A 19,407-nucleotide genomic window follows, 5' to 3' on the forward strand; every position below is an offset into this window, starting at 1 on the left:
TTTTAAAGATTTTATTTTTAAAGATTTTATTTTTATTTTTAGAGAGAAGCAAAGGGAAGGAGAAAGAGGGGAGAGAAACATCAATGTGTGGTTGCTTTTCATGCACCCCCTACTGGGGGACCAGCCTGCAACCCAGGCATGTGCCCTGACTGAGCATCGAACTGGCAACCCCTTGGTTCACAGGCCCATGCTCAGTCCACTGAGCCACACCAGCCAGGGTGATATTTATTTTTTAAAAAGATTTTATGTATTTATTTTTAGAGAAAGAAGAAGGGAGGGAGAAAGATGGGGAGAGAAACATCGATGTGTGAGAGATATATTGATCAGTTGCCTCTCACATGCCCCCAAGGGGGAACCTGGCCCACAAGCAGGGATGTGCCCTGATTGGGAATCAAACCGGCGACTTTTCTGTTAATAGGGTGGTGCTCCGTCCACTGAGCCACAGCAGCCAGGGCTGTAATTATCCTTTAGTGACCTTTGTCTTTTGATCTTTGGTACTTTTTTTCTGATTGACTTATGATAACTCCGTGTATATTAATAATGTTACCTTTTTGATGACATATATATTAAGAATATTTCTTCCCAGGTTGTCAAAAAATAACTTTTTTATTGTGGTAAAAACTGTACATAATACAAATTTATCACTTTAACCATTTTAAGTGTACATTTGAGTGGCATTAAGTATATTCACAACGTTGTGCAACCATCACCATTATCAATTTCTGGACCTTTTTCATCATGCCAAACAGAAGCTTTGTACCCATTTAAAAAATGACTCCAGATTCATCCCTCCCCACAGCCCAGGGCAAACTCTGTTTTACATTCTATGAATTTGCTTATTCTAGATATCTCACATGTGTGGAATCAAACAGTAGTTGTCCTTCTGTGTCTGACTTTTTCACTTAGCATAATGGCTTTAAGGTTTATTCATATTGTAGCATGTATCAGAATTTCATCCTTTTATGGCTGAATAATGTTCCATTGTGTTTACACGCCCATGGGTTTACACACCCATGTGTTTACATGCTCATGTGTTTCCATGCCGCATCTCCTTTGCCCACTCATCTCTTGATGAGCACTTGTCATGTTTCCACTGTTTGGCCATTGGGAATAATGCTGCTGTGAGCATTGGTGTATAATTATCTATTTGGGTCTTTGCTTTCAATTTCTTTCTTTCTCTTTTAAAGATTTTATCTTATTTACTTTTAAAAATGCTGTTTTATTTTGTTTTAAATCTTCAGTTGTTTCACTTTTTTTTTAAAGATTTTATTTATTTATTTTTAGAGAGGGAAGGGTGGGAGGGAGAGAGAAAGAGAGAGAGAGAGAGAAACATCAATGTGCAGTTGCTGGGGGTTATGGCCTGCAACCCAGGAATGTACCCTGGCTGGGAATCGAACCTGGGACACTTTGTTTCCCAGCCTGTGCTCAATCCACTGAGCTACGCCAGCCAGGGCTGATTTTATCTTATTTACTTTTAGAGAGGGAAAGCGGGGAGAAAGAAAGGTAAACATCAATGTGTGGTTGCCTCTCATGCTCCCCTTACTGGGGACCTGGCCTGCAACTCAGGCATGTGCCCTGATGGGGAATTAGGTTTGCAGGCCAGCACTCAATCCACTGAGCCACCCCGGCCAGGGCTATGCTTTCAATTTCTTTGGGTACATACATAGGGGTGGAATTTATCAATCATATGCTAATTCTATGCTTAACTTTTTAAAGAAAAAGTTTAATTTTTAAAGAGTTAAAAATGAAACAAAAATGTGCCCTGGCTGATGTGGCTCACTGGATTGAGTGCTGGCCTGCGAACCCTAGGGTCACTGGTTTAATTCCCAGTCAGGGCACATGCCTGGGTTGCAGGCCAGGTCCCTAGTAGGGGGTGTGCAAGAGGCAACCACACATTGATGGTTCTCTCCCTCTCTTTCTCCCTCCCTTCCCCTCTCTAAAAATAAATAAAATCTTTTTTAAAAATGTTAAAAACATATAAATATGTATAATGAGGACATGTCAGTGATTTATTTAACTCATTAATAAGGGACCAGCAGGACAGTAAAGCTAATTTAATGGAGAACTTAAGAGACTGAAATGAAAGAATGCTGAAATTAGATTGTTAAATTAAATATAAACTTTTACTGTTACGCAGGGCAAAAAAAAAAGCATAATACTTGGTAGTATCTTTTCTACCAGACAGAAATCATTTGCACCTCTCCTGTACAAAAACCATTTGCAGTATTGAGGGCAGAGAGCAGATCAATGGAACAGAACAGAGAGCCCAGAAATAAACCTACACCTTTATAGTCAATTAATATTCGGCAGAGGAAACGAGCACATAAAATGGGCTAAAGATAGCTTATTCAATTAGTGGAGTTGGGAAAATTGGACAGATATGTGCAGAAAAATGAAACTAGACCACCTTCTTCACCACACACAAGAATAAATTCAAAATGGATCAAAGACTTAAATATTAGACCTGAAACCATAAAAATCTAGAAAGAAACATAGGCAGCAAAATCTTGGACACTGGATATAGAAATTTTTTGTTGGATATATTTCCCTAGGTAAGGGAAACAAAAGAAAAAATAAACAAATGGGACTTCATCAAACTAAAAAAATTTTTCACAACAAAGGAAATCATTAACAGAATAAAGACAACCCACAGAATGGGAGAACATATTTGCCGACACATCTGATAAGGGGTTAATATTCAAAATTTATAAAGTACTTACAAAACATAACAGCCCCCAAAAAACCATTCCAATTAAAAATTGTCAAAGGACCTGAATAGACACTTCTCCAAAGAGGACATACAGAGGGCCAAGAGATATGTGAAAAGATGCTCAGTGTCACTAATCAACAGAGAAATGCAAATGAAAACCACAATGAGATATCACCTCACACCTGTCAGAATGGCTATAATCAAGAAATCAACAAGTAACAAGTGCTGGCAAGGATGTGGAGAAATGGAACCCTTCTGTACTGTGTGTGGGAATGCAGACTGGTGCAGCCACTGTGGAAAGCAGGATGGAGATACCTCAAAAAATTAAAAATGGGTCTGCCTTTTGACCCAGAAGCCCACTTCTGGAAATATATCTGAAGGGACCCAAAACACTAATTCAAAAGAACATAAGCACCTCTGTGTTCATTGCAGCATTATTTACAATTGCCAAAATAAGGAAGCAGCCCAAGTGGCCATCAATAGATGAGTGGATAAAATAACTATGGGACATTTACATAGTGCAATTCTACTTGGCTGTAAAAAAGAAGAAAATCTTACCCTTTGCAACAGTATGGATGGACCTGGAGAATATTCTGTTGAGTGAAATAAGCCAGTCAGAGAAAGATAACTACCATATAATCTCACTTATATGTGGAATCTAATGAACAAACTGAACCAAGAAGCAAAACAGAGACAGACTCATAGATGGAGAACAGATGACAGCCAGTGGAGGCGGGGAGGTTAGGGTGTGGAGGGATTGAGCAAAGAAAAAGGACTCATAATGTGGTGATTGCTGGGGAGAGGAGGTATAAGGCAGCTAAATGGTATATGTAAAAATATAATAAAGATTAAATTTTTAAAAAATATGAAAAAATTTCCAAATTGATTAGCTAATGTCTCAACATCACCTCCTCCCCCACTAGACTGAAATGCCATATATCATATACTAAATGTTCATACTTGGATTTGTTTCTGGACTTTTATTTTTGTCTTTGTGCTTTATAGCACCAGTATCACAGCTGTAATTATTACTGCTTAATTATACTGTGCTCCTCTTGCAGTTCTGATAGGATGGTTCTGCTATTAGTAACCACGCCTTGGGTCAAAGAGTTAGTCCTCACAGAAGTGGGGTAAGTGGCCACCAGCCTAATTTCACCAGTAGCTGTAACTCTCTGCTGTTGCAGTGAAACTCTGTTACATTTAGGAAATCCCATTGAAAATCTTAAAAGTAGAGGACACTCACCTATGCAACCTGAAAGTGGGAGAATGGGTGGGTAAGCTCATTCAGTCATGGACTTCCTCTCAATCCTGTGGTTATGTTTTCTGTTCATTTACATGGAGATGGAAGATTGTTGCAGCAGTCCCCAACTTTGGAAGGGATTTTACTTTTAGAGAAGAAGCCCTGTGAAAATATATGAGAAAGAAGGCCTAGGGGGACATTTTTGGCACTCTACTGGCATTTTAAAGGACTGGAAGAGATCTGTTAGTGCAGGGGGTCCTTTTGGGCCCCTGGATCTCCTCTCACTTAGAGGTAAGGTAGACATGCCCAATAGGATTGTGCTACTTCCTCCCACTACTCTCGATAGCTGCTAATGCAACACTATTGCAATCAAAACAGACATCCTCACTTGTGCTGGCTACAGAACCCAGTGAGCCTCTTTAGCTGGAATCTCTAGGGTCACTGCTCTTTCTCCAAAAATAAACTTTTGCCTTTAGTGGAAATGGCATCAAATATATTCATATTTAATAGTATTCTTAAAGGGCCAGTCACACAGTCTTGAAAAATGCCTTACTAACTACATTGCTACCCTCTGCTGAGCACATTCAGCCCTCTGTGTCCACAGGTGCAGCATCCATGGAGTCAACCAACCCAGACTAAAAATATTTTTTAAAAAGTTATGTTGTTGATGACACATACTAGGTAGTTAGGCCTACTGTCACTGAGTCTGTACTGAATGTGTACAGCCTTTGTTTCTTGTCATTATCACTTAAATAATACAGTATAACAACTATTGACACAGCATTTCTTTGTACTCGACATTATAAGTAATCTAGAGATGATTTAAAGTATATGGGAGTATGTACATAGGTGATAGGCAAATATTACACAAGACTTCAAGTATTTGTGGATTTAGGTATCCGTGGGGGCCTTGGAACTAACCCCTTGGTTACCAAGGGGTAACTGTCTTTCCAATATCTTCATAGTGGAAACTTCTTTCGGTCGCCTTTTCCAGGCTCGCCTTTGTCTTGTCTAGAAAAGAAACTCTGATGCTTCCAGTGAGCTCAGATGCCCTCTTCTCCTGTTTCAGCCTGCTTCTGCCACCTTTCGCACTAGGGGTGGATTCCTGTTCCACTGCCCGGAAAACATGTTAGTCATGCTCCTCCGAGTCAGGGCTTCTACTGCTGGCATTCAGGTATCGAGCTGTAATCACCAGTGATATATTTAGATTTTTAGCTCACATTGCATTTGAACATTAAATACACGTGAACAAGAAAGTAAATGGCCCTCGTTTGTTTGGGAAGCAGTGTTCGGGTGGAATGCCACATCAACTTGTTCATAGTAACACTGTTCATAGTAACACTGATTCTGCATCAGATTACAGACATTCATGCTCCAGATTCCTTTTTAACCAGGAAAAGTCAATTATTATCAGAGGCCACAGGGGCTTTTGAAGTCATTGTCTTTGAGTCTTAGAGCACAAAGTAAAGAGCATTCTGTCCTGAGACAAATGACACATCTGAAGAGAAACCAGCATTAGGATATTCCGAGTTCTGATGGGTTTGATAATTAAAACAAAAGACGGTAGAGAGAAAGCTTTGTAATTTGTACAAACAAGATGGCAACTGCTACTATGGCAGGATAACTCCCTGGGGGTGGGGTGGATGTTGTGGGGGCAGGTTGGGAGTCCCTTTGTGCTTTAGACAGGACAAGCCAGAGCAACAACACTGCTGAACAGGCCAGAGTCATCTTTCTGCTCTCAACAGACCAGACCAACAGGCAGGACTTCGGGGTGGAGCTGAAATGCCAGCTGCTTGAGGTGGAGGAAAGCTGTGTCTGGGACTGGCTGAATGGAGGGTGGAGCTGATGGAAAGGAGGTTGTGAGTCAGGCCAGGAAAATTTGGAGTGATCAAGGGACCTAGATGAAAGGGTTAAATTTTCATGATCATATCAGCTTGTGTGGCTTGGAGAAATCTGGGGGAAGTTCATCCAGCATTTTTAAAAAAGTATCCATCATGTTACTTTAGATTATATTTATTTATTTGTTTTTAGACTGAGGGGAAGGGAGGGAGAAGTAGAGGGAGAAATATCAATGTGTAAGGGACACATTGATCTGTTGCCTCTTGCACACCCCCAACTGGGAACCCTGCCACAACCCGGGAATGGGCCCTGACCTGGAATTGAACCAGCAACCTTTCAGTTCGCAGGCCAGCACTGTCTCCATTGAGCCACACCAGCTAGGGCTTACCCAACATTTTAAGATTAGAAAGAGGGAAAGAGTTCAGACTGATAATGATGGAGACCATATGTATTGGTGTGATCAGCCTGAATAAGGGCAAAACGTGGGCTTTGGAGAAGAACCTCAGAATGAGATCATAGTGGCACTATGTAAACAGACAGTGTGATAGGGTAAAGAAAGACCGACCCTAGGATCTCAGCCAATTTGGAGTCACAAGTGAACTGTAACAGCAGTTTCTGTATCAGAACAGCATATGATAGACAAGTGCTTGAGGGGGAAAGGCAGGAGGCTAACCTGTGCTCCACTGTTCTGTAAGTAGTATTGTTTATATTCGTACTTGTGTTTATGATGAAACAAAGTGAAACAGGTTTTCTATAGGATGTTTGGAGCCTTTAAAATGGTAACATGAACCTGTCAATGTTTCATGGCATGCTGTCCTGGGGAATGCACATTGGGAAAGGCTGGTTTAACCAAATGTTGAAAGAGGCATGACCAAATTCAACCATCATATACGATGAAAACACTGAAAGGGTGGAAAGTGTTCCAAAATGTTAATAGTGAATGTTTCTAGTTGAATTATTTCTTTTACTTCTTTCTCATTATTTACTTTAATGAACCTCTATAAGGAACATGAATTTAAAAACAGCAGTGGTGTAGTTGTAGGAAACTCACGTTGAAGTCAGAGCTTTAAAAGCTGTGTGACCTTGAACAGTTTCCTCCACCTCAAGAAGTCCCAGTATTCTCATCTATAACATTGGAAAATGCCTACCCAATGGGTTTGCTATGAAGATTAAATGAATTACAGCATCTACATCGCTCAGCACAATGTCTGCATATCTATAGCACATACTGTAGATAAGAAATTGGAACATAAAGAGATATGGGTCTGCTTTTTGCTAGCTTAGCTGAAGGCTAGGGAGGTAGGATATGGTAATTATTATTGAGTGATTAGAGCTTTAAACTGATAAGAACAGATACTACACTTGATCTTAGCCAAGAGGCTGAGAAGCAATGAACAATTAGAGTTTTAGAGGGTAAGGTAAGGGTGCTGGCTTGACTGAGGGCGCCAGTCCACTCACTTTGACATCTGGGAGACCAGGAAACACCATTATCGGAGCATTTAGCTTCCCCCTGAAGAAAAGACCTGCAGAAGTTGCTCCAGAGTGTGGGACAATATTCCACAGACCACTTGGCAGGGATGATTATCAATTCTCATCTGGGCATCTTCTGTCTCATGGTGAGCAGCCTACGAATACTGAGTTTTTAAAACAAACACACACACACACCTTCATACACCTTCTGGATTGCTTGGAACTGAATTTAACCATTGTACCAGAGAAAGGCATTTAACAATCTCCTTCTTCTTATGTACTTGGAATAACTCTGCTGAATGGAAAGAACTTGTGTTTCAGCCATAGTGCCTCCCTTATTACTCTGGCAACTTTGTTGCTTCACAGTTGTGATTCTTGGAAACTTGTCGTAAAAATTCTTCAGAATTCTTAAATAACTTTTTTCTGACTTCATTTATTTAAATACCCCGGAATAGCCTCCTGAGCTATAAGTTTGACATCCAGGAAACTATTTATAGCAGGATGAGTACTCTCTGTGACTGATGTTAATGTTTTATTTTGAGAAGGACAAATCCTTAAAAAGATTGATAGGGTTGATGGTATTTTAAACTGAAAGCTGTGCCAAGGCAATTATGGCAAGTGGATATGAAACTGGAACATAAAGAGATATCGGTGTGCTTTTTGCCAGTTTAGCTAAAGGCTGGGGAGGCCTCCTGCAAGAAGGAAGGCAGAGACAGAGCCTGTAAGCCACTTAGTGATCTTTTAGGAGGATTAGGCACTGCAGCTAGGGTGCCTGACCTCTGCTCAGTGTTGAATAACCCAGATCAGACTAATGGATACAGACTGTCATAACTAAGGTCAATACTTTCCTTGTTGTTATTGATATCCCTTTAGGTAGGAGAAAAACAGGAAGGTCAAAGTCAACCTAACTTATAAAAAAATACAACTTTGGCCCTGGCCAGTATAGGTCAGTGGATTGAGCATGGGCTGCGAACCAAAGGGTCGCTGGTTTGATTCCCAGTCAGGGTGATAGCCGACCTAAGAGTTGGAAATTTTTAGTTTAAGTAATAGCTAATAAGCTTAGTAATCAATGCATGTAAAAACTGTTATTCCAGGAACTGAGGGTATGACCCACCCTGACTCCAGGAGACCATAAGCAGCTCCACCTTGTTCCTCAGGTGGACCACAAGCAACTCAAGATGGTATCTGAGCCATTGTGCTCCAGGGTGAAATGACCACCGCCCAAGACAGAATGCTGACGTCCTTTCTTAATCCAATTAACATTTCCCAGAATTTCAAAACCCCTCACCCACCTTGTTTATTCCCTGCTGTAAAAACGTTGGCCTGGAAAGAAAAGACAAGATGTCCTGTGAGGGCATGAACCTGCCATCTTCTCAGATCGCTGGCAATCTGAATAAAGCGCCCTTTAAAGATTCAATCCCTGTCTCTGCTTATTGGGTTTGGTAGTGACAGGCAGCCCAAACTCGTGTCTTTTCTGGTTTCAAGAGCACATGCCTGGGTTGTGGGCCAGGTTCCCAGTAGGGGCCACCGTGAGCGGCAACCACACATTGATGTTTTTCTCCTTCTTTCCCTCTCTCTAAAAATAAATAAATAAAATCTTTAAAAAATACAACTTTGTGTGTTGGGGGCCCTTAAAAGAATCACAAAGAAAATATTTAGAACAAGAAATTACAACAAATTACTGGAGACTTGGAGATTCAGATTCCCCTTCTTCTGAAACCTCATTAAGCAATTTATCAGATATGTTTATTACACAGAATTGCTTCCTAATAGCAAGCTGGCTTCCCCTAGGCACCTGGAACACTGTAACTCTAAGCCACGCCTGCTCTCCCAGGTGCATCTTAAGTTTAGATTCATTAGTTTCAACTTCCCAGGACCACGGTCTGGAGAGTGGGTAATATTCTGCCAGCTTTGAAACCTGGAGGGAAAGCAAGCCTGGCAGAGGTACCCGTTCCATTCCCCGCTTGCTTAGTAGCTGGGGATTGGAAGACACTCTACAACGTTAAAAAAAATTCATTAGCTTCGTGTAATCCTAAAACTTTACTGGCTGGTAGCTCATCATCTGTCTCTTGCATCCAGTTCAGGACAGGTACTTGGAACATACTAGGGATTAAAAGGTTTAAGTCTTGTAGACCCCTCAGTCTTATCTAAGGACGGGAGTGGTTTAAAGAACCCTGATATGCTGAAGGGGAAAAAAAAACCCCACACAAGGCAGTGGGATAGAGTGGATTCCTTCCCTCTGCCGGGAAGGGCGCTGTCTTTAACCTTGATATTGCTTGACTTAAGGCCCTACTCCGGGCCGTGTTCTTACAGTTGCCCTAGCCTCAACGGGCCAACCTCGCTCCCATTTTCGGGTCCCAAAACAGGCTGAGGCGCAGAAGGTACCACCACCGGATGTTTCTTTGGACATACAGAAAAACGGCGGAAGTAGGCCAACGGCACTTCCTCACTATTTTGCTTCCAAGCCGGCTACCCACTATCCTTTCTTTTGGAAGTAGAGGAGTTCTATTGCTCTTTGCCCTCATGAAAAGCAGCTGCGGCAGATCCCGTGCGCAGGTTCAGTTGGTTAGCTCCTCCTCTCAACCATTTTCCATCCTCCAAGGTTCTCTTGCCTGAACATGACGTATGTTTGTACGTAACTGGCGGGCGGGACCTCAAAAGGAAAAACGTTTGAGCCGAGGTCTCGCGAGAACATTTCTTTCCTTCGCAGTTCTCGCTCAGCAGCTTCATTCTCGTCGCAACGAGATCTTTCGAGATCTTCTCCGCCCCCGCTACCCGGCTCCTCCAGTGTGGCCGCTCTGCCGGAGCCGGCCTGGGCAGCACGCTCTGCAGCGGATCCATTTAAGAGGCCCTAGGCCCTCGCGTGGGCACTCCCACGTCCCCACTAGCACCGGTTCCCTGGCCTACGCGGCCCGCTCTCCGCGCTCCAAGCCCACCGCGGTCTGTGTCTTGTCTCGCCGGCCGGACCCGGGCTCGAGCCCGAGCTTTAGCTGGCGCCATGTCGGTGGTAGGCATAGACCTCGGCTTCCAGAGCTGCTACGTTGCTGTGGCACGCGCCGGCGGCATCGAGACCATAGCTAATGAGTACAGCGATCGCTGCACGCCGTAAGTGTGGGCCAGGCCGGCCGCGTGAGCTGGGGGTTTGGGGAGGTACCAGTTGCTCGGGTCTGCGACCCTCGCGGCTGGGGAACACGAGCCGGGGAGTCATCTCCGTTCCGAGCCAAAGGCTCGGGGGGATAGGGGACCCCGGCTGGGTGCCAGGTTACTAATTGTCACGGCCTGCCGTGTGGGTCTGCGCCAGGAGTGAGGCTTTTTGCTGGTGGCTCGTGGGTAAAGGGAAGACTGTGAGTGGGGTACTCGGACCAGCGGAGAGCCGGGGTGGGAGCTGGAGGGAAGGCAGGCCTGGGATGTATGGTGGACCGAGATCCTCTTTCAGCAGGCAGAGATCAGGCACAGGGCATACTGACGTTTCTTGAACTTAACACAGAGTTCGTAGCTTTGCACACAGCAGGCACTTAAAAGTTGAACGGGTTCTGTCGTCTGCCGGCGGCATGGACGTGAAGCGACCGGAGTCCCACGTGAGTGGGGGCGGGGCGGCGCCCGGAAGCTGGGGAGCAGGAGAACCTGAGTCTCGGCTGCGGGTCGACCAGGGTTCTTAGGTTGGAGTGGTGGTATAACAGATGCCGGGAAAGGACTTAATAAAATCGATGCTGTGTCGATACCTTTGCATTCACTTTCTTTTCTCACATTCTTTCAGTATATTGAACTATGTTGGGTCATTCCCTGCTATTCTGTGCGCATCCACTTACATAGTAATATATTCCAACCGGGGTGTGGCTGCAATTGCTATGTATTTATTTACTTACATACGTACTTTTGAGAGGGAGGGAGGGAGGAAGGAGGGAAACAGAAACATAGATTTGTTTGTTCCACTGATTCATGCATTCATTGGTTGATTTTTGTATGTGCCCTATCAGCGATGAACTGCAACCTAAGATTGCCCTCTGAGTACCCGGCCCAGGACTAGGCCACAGTTAATGAATGACTCAGGGGCTCACTTTGACTTCTAGAACCTGTAGTAAATATGGGATCAGTACAGACACAGGTTCTAAAAATCATGACCCACCCAGGTCTTTACTTGGTTAGAGTAAAATAATCTACTTTTTGAGTACATAGAGAAACCTTTCAGCCCACTGTCTTCCTCTTGAACAAAATATTGAAGCTTTATACTATTGCTAGGTTCTCAGCATGGTGGTTCACCAGCGTCTGTTCTAAATGTGGTTTTCACCCCGACTTTTGTTACACTTCTTAAGCAGATTGCTAGTCAACTTAGTCAAACTAGTATCCCTTCTACGAGCCTGATCTTTGCTGCTTAGAAGGATCACAACATTCTCCCTTCCACTTATCAAATTTCTGCCCCTTATTTAGAGCTAACCCAGGTGGCTTCCCCTAAAAACCACTCCAGATCTCAAAATGAACTTTGATGGCCCCTGGTAATTTTATTTTTTAAACAGCTTTGTTGAGATATAATTTAAAGTGTGCAGTTTTAAAAATTGAAGTGTAGTCACAAATTTGTACAACAATTTTAAAAGATTTTCATCACTCCGCAAAGGAAAGCTCTACTTGTTAGAATATATCCCATTCCCTCGTGCCCCTAGCTATTTTTATAGTTTTTAACAAGGGGTATGTTCTGATTTGTATTCCCAGGGAAGTGTATTGTATATTGAAGTTTTTTTTTTTGAAGCATTAAAGTTTGTTTTTTAAGTATTTAAGCATTAATTTCCTATTTGATGCCGTTCTTCCTCTCTGGGTCCTAGTTTTCTCATTGGTAAAGAGCTGGAGTGCTTGAGTTCGTTGTGGAACCATCTGGGTGTTTTCCTGCCTAGAGTTGAACAGACTCCGCCAGAGGAAGAGAATGCCAGATAATGGAGCGTTTTCCTGTCCTTTCCTTTAGGCTGTTACCTTAGGCTCTAAATTTTTTAAAGACAAACAGCAATTGCCACGATTTTGACATAAATTCCATTATTTTAAACTGCTTTCTTTAAGGAAAAAAACTTAATGTTTCCATTTCACAACTAAATATGTGTCACAGACTAAGTGACCAGATACACTATGTAATTGTGATAAGAATGCTTTTTAAATTCTTTAAGTGATATATTAACTTGTATGTTTTCTTGTGTGTTTTCCTTATATTTCCTTTTATATTCTTCAGGAATTTATAGGAATGCCATATACCAAATAGTTGTTTTTTTTTTTTAAATATTCTCAGCAGAGGACAATTTTCATTGCTTTCAGAGAGGGAAGGAAGGGAACATCAGTGTGAGAGAGAAACATGATTGGTTGCCTTCTCATATGATCCCTGACCAGGGATTGAAACTGGGACCTTTGGTTTATAGGCTGATGTTCCAACCAACTGAGCCACAGCAGCCAGGGCCAAATAATTTTTTGAACTGATTTTTATTAGCTGAGATTCCTGTGGTGGAGTCCGTCTAGCTAAGTAACCATGAGAGTGAGAAAGGTTGATCTTTTGTAGTGGTTATGGAACAGTGTTTTTTTTGTGTGTGTGTGGTTTTAAATATTTTTTATTTTTGATAACTGATAAAATAGGCTGTATACCACCATTTTTAACATTTCCCCAACTTTTATTTTGAAAATTTTCACACCCACAGAAGTTGAACTAGTAATATTAAAATATAGAACAGTGGTTTCATACCTCAGGTAGACAGAGGACTGTGTGTGATGTATGTTTGTTTTACTGTGAGAGTGGAGTAGGTTCCAAGGGTTGGCTGTGATGGGAGTAACTTCATTCTTTTTTTTTTAAGATTGTATTTATTTTTTAGAGAGAGGGGAAGGGAGGGAGAAAGAGGAAGAGAAACATCAATGCGTGGTTGGACTCTTGAGCATCCCCTTGTGGAGACCTGGCCCACAACCTAGGCATATGCCCTCATTGGGAATAGAACTGGCAACCCTTTGGTTCACAGGCTGGCACTCAGTCCACTGAGCCACACCAGCTGGGGCTGGATTCAGTTTTTGAGGAGCTAATTGATTCTTACCCAGAAGAGACACTTGCTTTTCCACCAAATTTAGGTTTCTTTTATGTTAGCAAATATGCCAACCATTGTGCTAACCACTGGACGTGCCCTGATGTTGAATAAACAAGATCACCCAATCATGGACATGGCTAAGAGGAAAAGCCAGATGCTAAACAAACACATATGTGAATGCTAACTGGGGGGAAGGCCCCGGTGGGAAAGTGGAGGCACGACAACACAGGGGCCTAATTTAAGTTGTGTGTGGGGTAGAGGTGATGGAAGGTGCTCTTTTTTTTTTTCTTAAGATTTTATTTATTGCCCTGACTGGTGTGGCTTGGTTGGGTGTTGGCCCACAAGGTAAGAGGTCATGGGTTCGATTCCAGTCAGAGTACACATCTGAGTTGCAGGTTCAGTCTCCAGTGTATACAAGAGGCAACCACCTGGCTGATGATTCTCTCCCACGTTGATTTTCTCACTCCCTCTTCCCCCTCCCTCCCCCTCTGCTCTAAAAATAAATAGAATCTTTTTAAAAGTGCCATTTATGCACCCCTATGTTCCTTGTGGCATTAATCACAATAGTTAAGATTTGGAAGCAGCCCAAGACTCAGTAGAAGAGTAGATAAAAAAAGCTGTGGTACACTTACCACAATGGAACACTACTCAGCCATAAAAAGAAGGAAATCTTACCTCGGGTGACAGCGTGATGACCTTGAAGAGCATTATGCTTAAGTGAGGTAAGCCAGTCACGGAAAGACAAATACTGTATGGTTTCACCATGTGTGGAACCCAATGAACAAAATAAACCAACAGAATAGAAAACAGACCCATGGAGAACAGACTGACAGCTGTCAGAGGGGAGGGGTGTTGCAGGGCTGGGTGAAAAAAGGTGAAGGGATTGGGCAAAAACAAAACAAAAAAACCTCAACCCAACTTACAAACACAGACATCTGGTGATTACCAGAGGGAATGGGTGGGAGGAGGTAGGAAGCGGGTGGGGGGCGGGTAAAAGGTGATGGAAGGAGACGTGACTGGGGGTGGTGAACACAGTACAATACACAGATGGTGTGTTATAGATTGTACACTGACATGTAGGTAATCTTAGTACCAGTGCCACCTCAATAAATCCAATAAAAAGAAAAGTCATTTAGGCTGATAGCTGGGGGATGAGTAGGAATTTATTATGGCAGTTATCGTGGCAGGTGAGGGGCCTGAAGAAGAGCTGTTCCGGGCAGAAGGACAGCAGGTGAGGAACACTGCTGCAGGAAGAGCTTGGCTGACCTGACAGATGACAGACTCAGAGGGCGACAGCCTCTCTTGAGCCACTGGAGAGGCTGGTGGGCGATGAATGTGGAGAGGAGTTAAGCAGGGCAGACTAGAGTGTGGCGAGCTTTGTGAATGATGGGCTTTATTTAGATGCTGTGGGGACGATCTACCATCTTAAATATGAGACTTTTTGGTGGAGCAAGGATTTATGTGAGACAGGCGAGAGAAGAAGCAGGGTGATGACTAGGAGGCTAGTGCGATATTCAGTCCATGTGGGTGTGGACATTGCTCTTAATAGCTCTCCATTAGTGCGGGTAGTAGAAGGGGGAGATGTGTGGGTGGATTTGAGATAAACTTTGAGGAGTTATAAATGAGTGTACCTGGTGTTTTTTTTTTTTTTTTTTTTTTTTTTTAAGATCTTATTTCCAGAGAGGGAAGGGAGGGGAAAAAAGACAGGGAGAGAAACATGGATTGGGTACCTCTGACGCACCTGCAACCCAGGCATGTGCTCTGACCAGAAATGGAGCCTGCAATCTTTTGGTTCACAGGCTGGCACTCAGTCTGCTGAGCCATACCAGCTAGGGCTGTTTGTTGATGTTTTTTGACTATAGGCTTGGCAAGTCTATTTTTATATTTAGTTGGATTATTACAGTAGAAAGTGTACAACCATAAAGCTTTTTTGCAGTAAGAATGCTTTTGGACTGTCAAGCAAGTTAATTGAGTTATGCTTTCCAAAATGAATAATTTGTAGTGTAGAAATGAATTATGAAAGTAATTCTGTGGCCGTGGCTGGGTGGCTCAGTTGGAGTGTGATGCTGTACACCAAAAGGTTGTGGGTTGATTCCTGGTTAGGGCACATACTGGGTTGGCTAAAAAGTCTGTTAGGGTTGTTTTTTTTTGTTTGTTTGTTTTTTTTTTTTTTTTTGGTACTATGGCTATAGTAGTGCTTAGTTGTCTTTAACTTCATTCGAAACAATTTCGTTAGATTGTATTGTGATAGCTGCGGTAACAGCGTGCATTAAAAAAACTTAACCAAATTGGTGAACTTTTGTGGAGCTATTTTAATAATGAAAATGGAAGAAAATATGCAACATTTTTGGTGTATTATGATTATTTCAAGAAAGGTAAAAATGCAGTTGAAACTTAAAAAAAGATGTGCAGTGTATGGAGAAGGTACTGTGAGTGATTGAACATGTCAAAAGTTATTTGCAAAGTTTCTTGGTACTATTGACATTTTGGCCAGATACCATAATTCTTTGCTGTAGGGCTGTCTTATGCATTGGGAGACGTATAGCAACACCCCTGGCCTCTACCCATTAGAAGCCAATAGGGGGAGATGGTCAACATACTCAAAATATCCAAATCAGTAAAGTTATTGGTGAAAAGGAAAAATGTGTCTTTTATGGAAAAAACTATACAGACTTTTTGGCCAACCCAGTATCTAAGGTGCCAGTTCAATCCCTGGTCTGGGTGCATATGGGAGGCAACCAATTGATGTTCATTCTTTCTCTTCCTGTTTCTCACTCTTTCTCCCTCACCCCCACCCTCTCTAAAATCAATAAGTATATCTAGTGAGAATTAAAAAGAAAAGAAAATAATTCTTTGTATGAATTGTATCTTTATTCCAGTTTGCATTTAATGTTATTTTATATTAGTTTCCGGTGTACAGCGCAGCCTGTCCCCCAGTATTTCCAGTACCCACCCTGGCACCACAGAGTTACTAAGTATCATCCACTATATGCTCTATTTTGTATTTTGCATCCCTGCAACTGTTTTGTAACCAGCAGTTTGGACTTCTTAATCCTGACCCTTTTTCACCCAGACCCCAGCTCCCTTTCCCGCTGTCAGCCCTCAGTCCATTCTCTGTATCTCTGAGTCTGTTTACGTTTTATGAGTTTATTTTGTTCCTTAGATTCCACATAAAGTGAAGTCATATGGTATGTGTCTTTCTCTGATGGAGTTACTTCACTTAGCATAATAACATCCTCTAGGTCCATCCGTGCTGTTGCAAATGGTGAGATCTATGTTTTTTATGTGTGCGTGTATATATATACAGTGGAGTATTACCACTGTACCACACCTTTTTTTTTTTTTTTTTCCAAATCCTCACTGGAGGACATGTTCACTGATGTTTTTGGTGGTGGGAGGGGGGTGTGGGGAGAAAGAGAAAGAAACAAACAAACATTGATTGGTTGCCTCCCATATGCACCCTAACTGGGGATGCAGCCTGCAACCTAGGTATGTGTCCTGACTGGAGTTGAACCTGTAACCCCTTGGTGAGTGGGATGACGCCCCCAACAAAATGAGCCACCTGGCCAGGGCTGTGCCACAGCTTTTTTATCCACTTGACTATTGATGGGCCTTGGGTTGCTTCTATAGGTTGGCTGCTGTTAACTGGGTTTGTTTGGATATATTCTCAGGAGTGGAATTGCTGGGTTGTAAGGCATGAATTGTTTACAGTATCATTTTGATGGATTTAGTTCCTAATAAAGCAATATGTTAGGAATTTGAAGAGATGAAACTATTAATAACCACCCATCAGAGCAAAAGCTTAAAGTATAATTTTTGGGTGACTGGCAAATAAATATCTGATACTTTATTTGTGCAAGAAAATTATTTCTCTATGAAGTGAATGTCTTTACATGTCACGTAGTTCCAAAAAGAGCTGCGGGGTGACTTGGGTTTAAAGAAGAAGGAGGCTGATTTGTTAACTAATGCTTCAGACTGCTTACACCATTCCTCTCATATGTCTCATGGGAAAGGTTATGAAAGCAGTTTCTTAAAATCATTGAGGAACTGAACAGCAGCCTCTCATGTAAAATTGGTAGGAACTTTGTCATTAGAGTCTAAATTGTTTCCTGAGACTTTTTTTTCTAACTGACTTAACAGAATACTTGTTTGCTGCAACAGTAAAAACACTGGAATGTTAAAATTAAGGTTCCTCTCACTCTAGTTTGTTCTCTACCCTTGCATACCTTTTTCTAGATTGTGTGTTTGAACAAATAGGATCATACTCTGTTTTGTGACTTTTTCCACTTATGCAGGGTGGGGCAAAAGTAGGTTTACTGTTGTGTGTATGAAAAATACAGTAGTTAATAAATAATACAAGAATAAACTGTATTTCAAGCACTCACAAGTGTAAACCTGCTTTTGCCCCACCCTGTATTTTAGACATCTTTCAGAGTCAAATATGGATTTACCTCCTTAAATATGTAATTCTGTATTAGGACTGTAACATGTTTTCTCCAAATGCTCAGGTTATTTCTAATATTTTGTTATTACAAATAGTTCTTCAGCAAGTAGTTTTTTATATTTATGTTTACATGTTAATGCTTTTATTTTTGTTGGATGGATTTCCAGATGTGAAATTGCTAGGGTAAAGATATATATATGCTTAGAGTTTCAGTACAGATTGCCAGAATACTTTGCAAAAACTTAAGAGATTAATTAATGCCAGGGACATAAATTAATAATAAATTTCTTTACCTTTCTGGGGGTAGGTGATTTTAGGATGGCTGACTAAATTTATTGGGTGGTTTGAGAAAGTGAAGCAGAATTAATTAATTAATTAATATATTTTATTTACTTTTAGAGAGATGGGAAGGGAGGGCGAAAGAGAGGGAGAGAAACATTGATGTACAAGAGATACATCATGCCGTCAGCTGGGGACTTGGCCTATAACCCAGGCATGTGTCCTGACTGGGAATCGAAACAGCAGTGTTTTAGTTCACAGGCAGGTGCTTAATCCACTCTGCCACACCAGCCAGGGTATGAAGCAGAATTTACAGAGCAAACTGGTTGGCTTGTTTTTGTATGAAACTGGGACCAGGGCTTCATTGGAGCTAGAGTAAGAGCTATATTTTAGCTATGTTTTATTTCTTATGAGCACTTTAAAAGTGGATGAACAAAATTTAATCTTTATAGTAATCAGTTGAGGGTGGTGCTGTAATTGTTCCAATTTATAGATGAACAGTTGAATTGCAAGAGAAATTAAGCACCAGAGAGATCGCACAGCTAGGAAGACAGAGAAGGAATGTGGTCAGACCCTGACTGTGTGATTGTAGGGCCTTGGCTCTTCTCACTGTGTGTGTTCGGGTCAGTCAGGTTGACGGCAGAGTGGAAAAGCCAAGGATTTCTCTAGTTCTCCCCCACTCCAAAGGGTCTCTTTGGTGCAGTAGTGGGCTCATTGTTATAGAACTTTTTCAGAATGTAAATATTGTGAAGTGATACTGTATTGATAATTTCTTATGATACGATAAGAAAATGTGGACTTGCTCTGTATTTTGCAAGTTACATACCTTGTTTGAGGGGTTGCTGCTGTGCTACGGGGTGAAGATCGATGTTCCGTTAGTGACATTTGATTGCTTTGTAAGGAGTTGGGACCTGTTTGTTGTATGTGTGTACACAGACCAAAAAAAGCATGAAAAATTTGAATTGATACAAACTTTAATTTAGCTTTTCAAGATGTATGAAACACTGCCTGTTACTGTTAAGGCAGATGTGGATTTTAAAAGTGAGTAAAAATGTTAATTGATTTCAAGGAAAATACTACTTAGAGCAGCTCTGTACAGTATATTCTGTGACAGTGGAAATACTCTACATGCGAGTTGCCCAAAGCCCAACCGATTTTAAGAAGTAGGAATGATTACTTTTTACTTGAGGGGGGATTGGGAAAGCTTCACAGACAAGTGGGTGATATTTCTGGAGAACACTGGTATTCATTAGGGACCGGAGCATTTTCAGGTGGCAGAAGTGGTGTGAGTGAAGCAGGAAGGTTGGAAGACTGTTGAGCTCGGGTTGGGTCACTGTGTGCATGAGGGGCGGCTGTAAGGTGGGGATGGGGTTGGGGCAGT

At 42.0% G+C, this 19,407-nt stretch overlaps 1 protein-coding gene, 1 non-coding gene and 1 pseudogene across 2 annotated transcripts in view; 2 read left to right on the plus strand and 1 right to left on the minus strand.

Annotated features, from left to right (window-relative positions):
• Positions 1-7,083: 7,083 nt before the first annotated feature.
• LOC114510508 lies at positions 7,084-7,181 on the minus strand (annotated as a pseudogene).
• A 1,942-nt stretch (positions 7,182-9,123) lies between these two features.
• LOC114510480 lies at positions 9,124-9,264 on the plus strand. The gene has a single exon (XR_003685658.1). It is a non-coding gene; the product is annotated as a small nucleolar RNA SNORA7 (small nucleolar RNA).
• A 657-nt stretch (positions 9,265-9,921) lies between these two features.
• HSPA4 (heat shock protein family A (Hsp70) member 4) overlaps positions 9,922-19,407 on the plus strand; it is a 40,098-nt gene continuing 30,612 nt past the window's right edge. The window contains exon 1 of the mRNA XM_028527527.2: positions 9,922-10,364. Within this exon, the coding sequence (XP_028383328.1) occupies positions 10,258-10,364 (107 nt within the window). The 5' untranslated portion in view covers positions 9,922-10,257. The remainder of the gene's footprint in view (positions 10,365-19,407) is intronic.

This window comes from Phyllostomus discolor, chromosome 13 (assembly GCF_004126475.2).
Source record: "Phyllostomus discolor isolate MPI-MPIP mPhyDis1 chromosome 13, mPhyDis1.pri.v3, whole genome shotgun sequence".
NCBI classification, from domain to species: Eukaryota; Metazoa; Chordata; class Mammalia; order Chiroptera; family Phyllostomidae; genus Phyllostomus; species Phyllostomus discolor.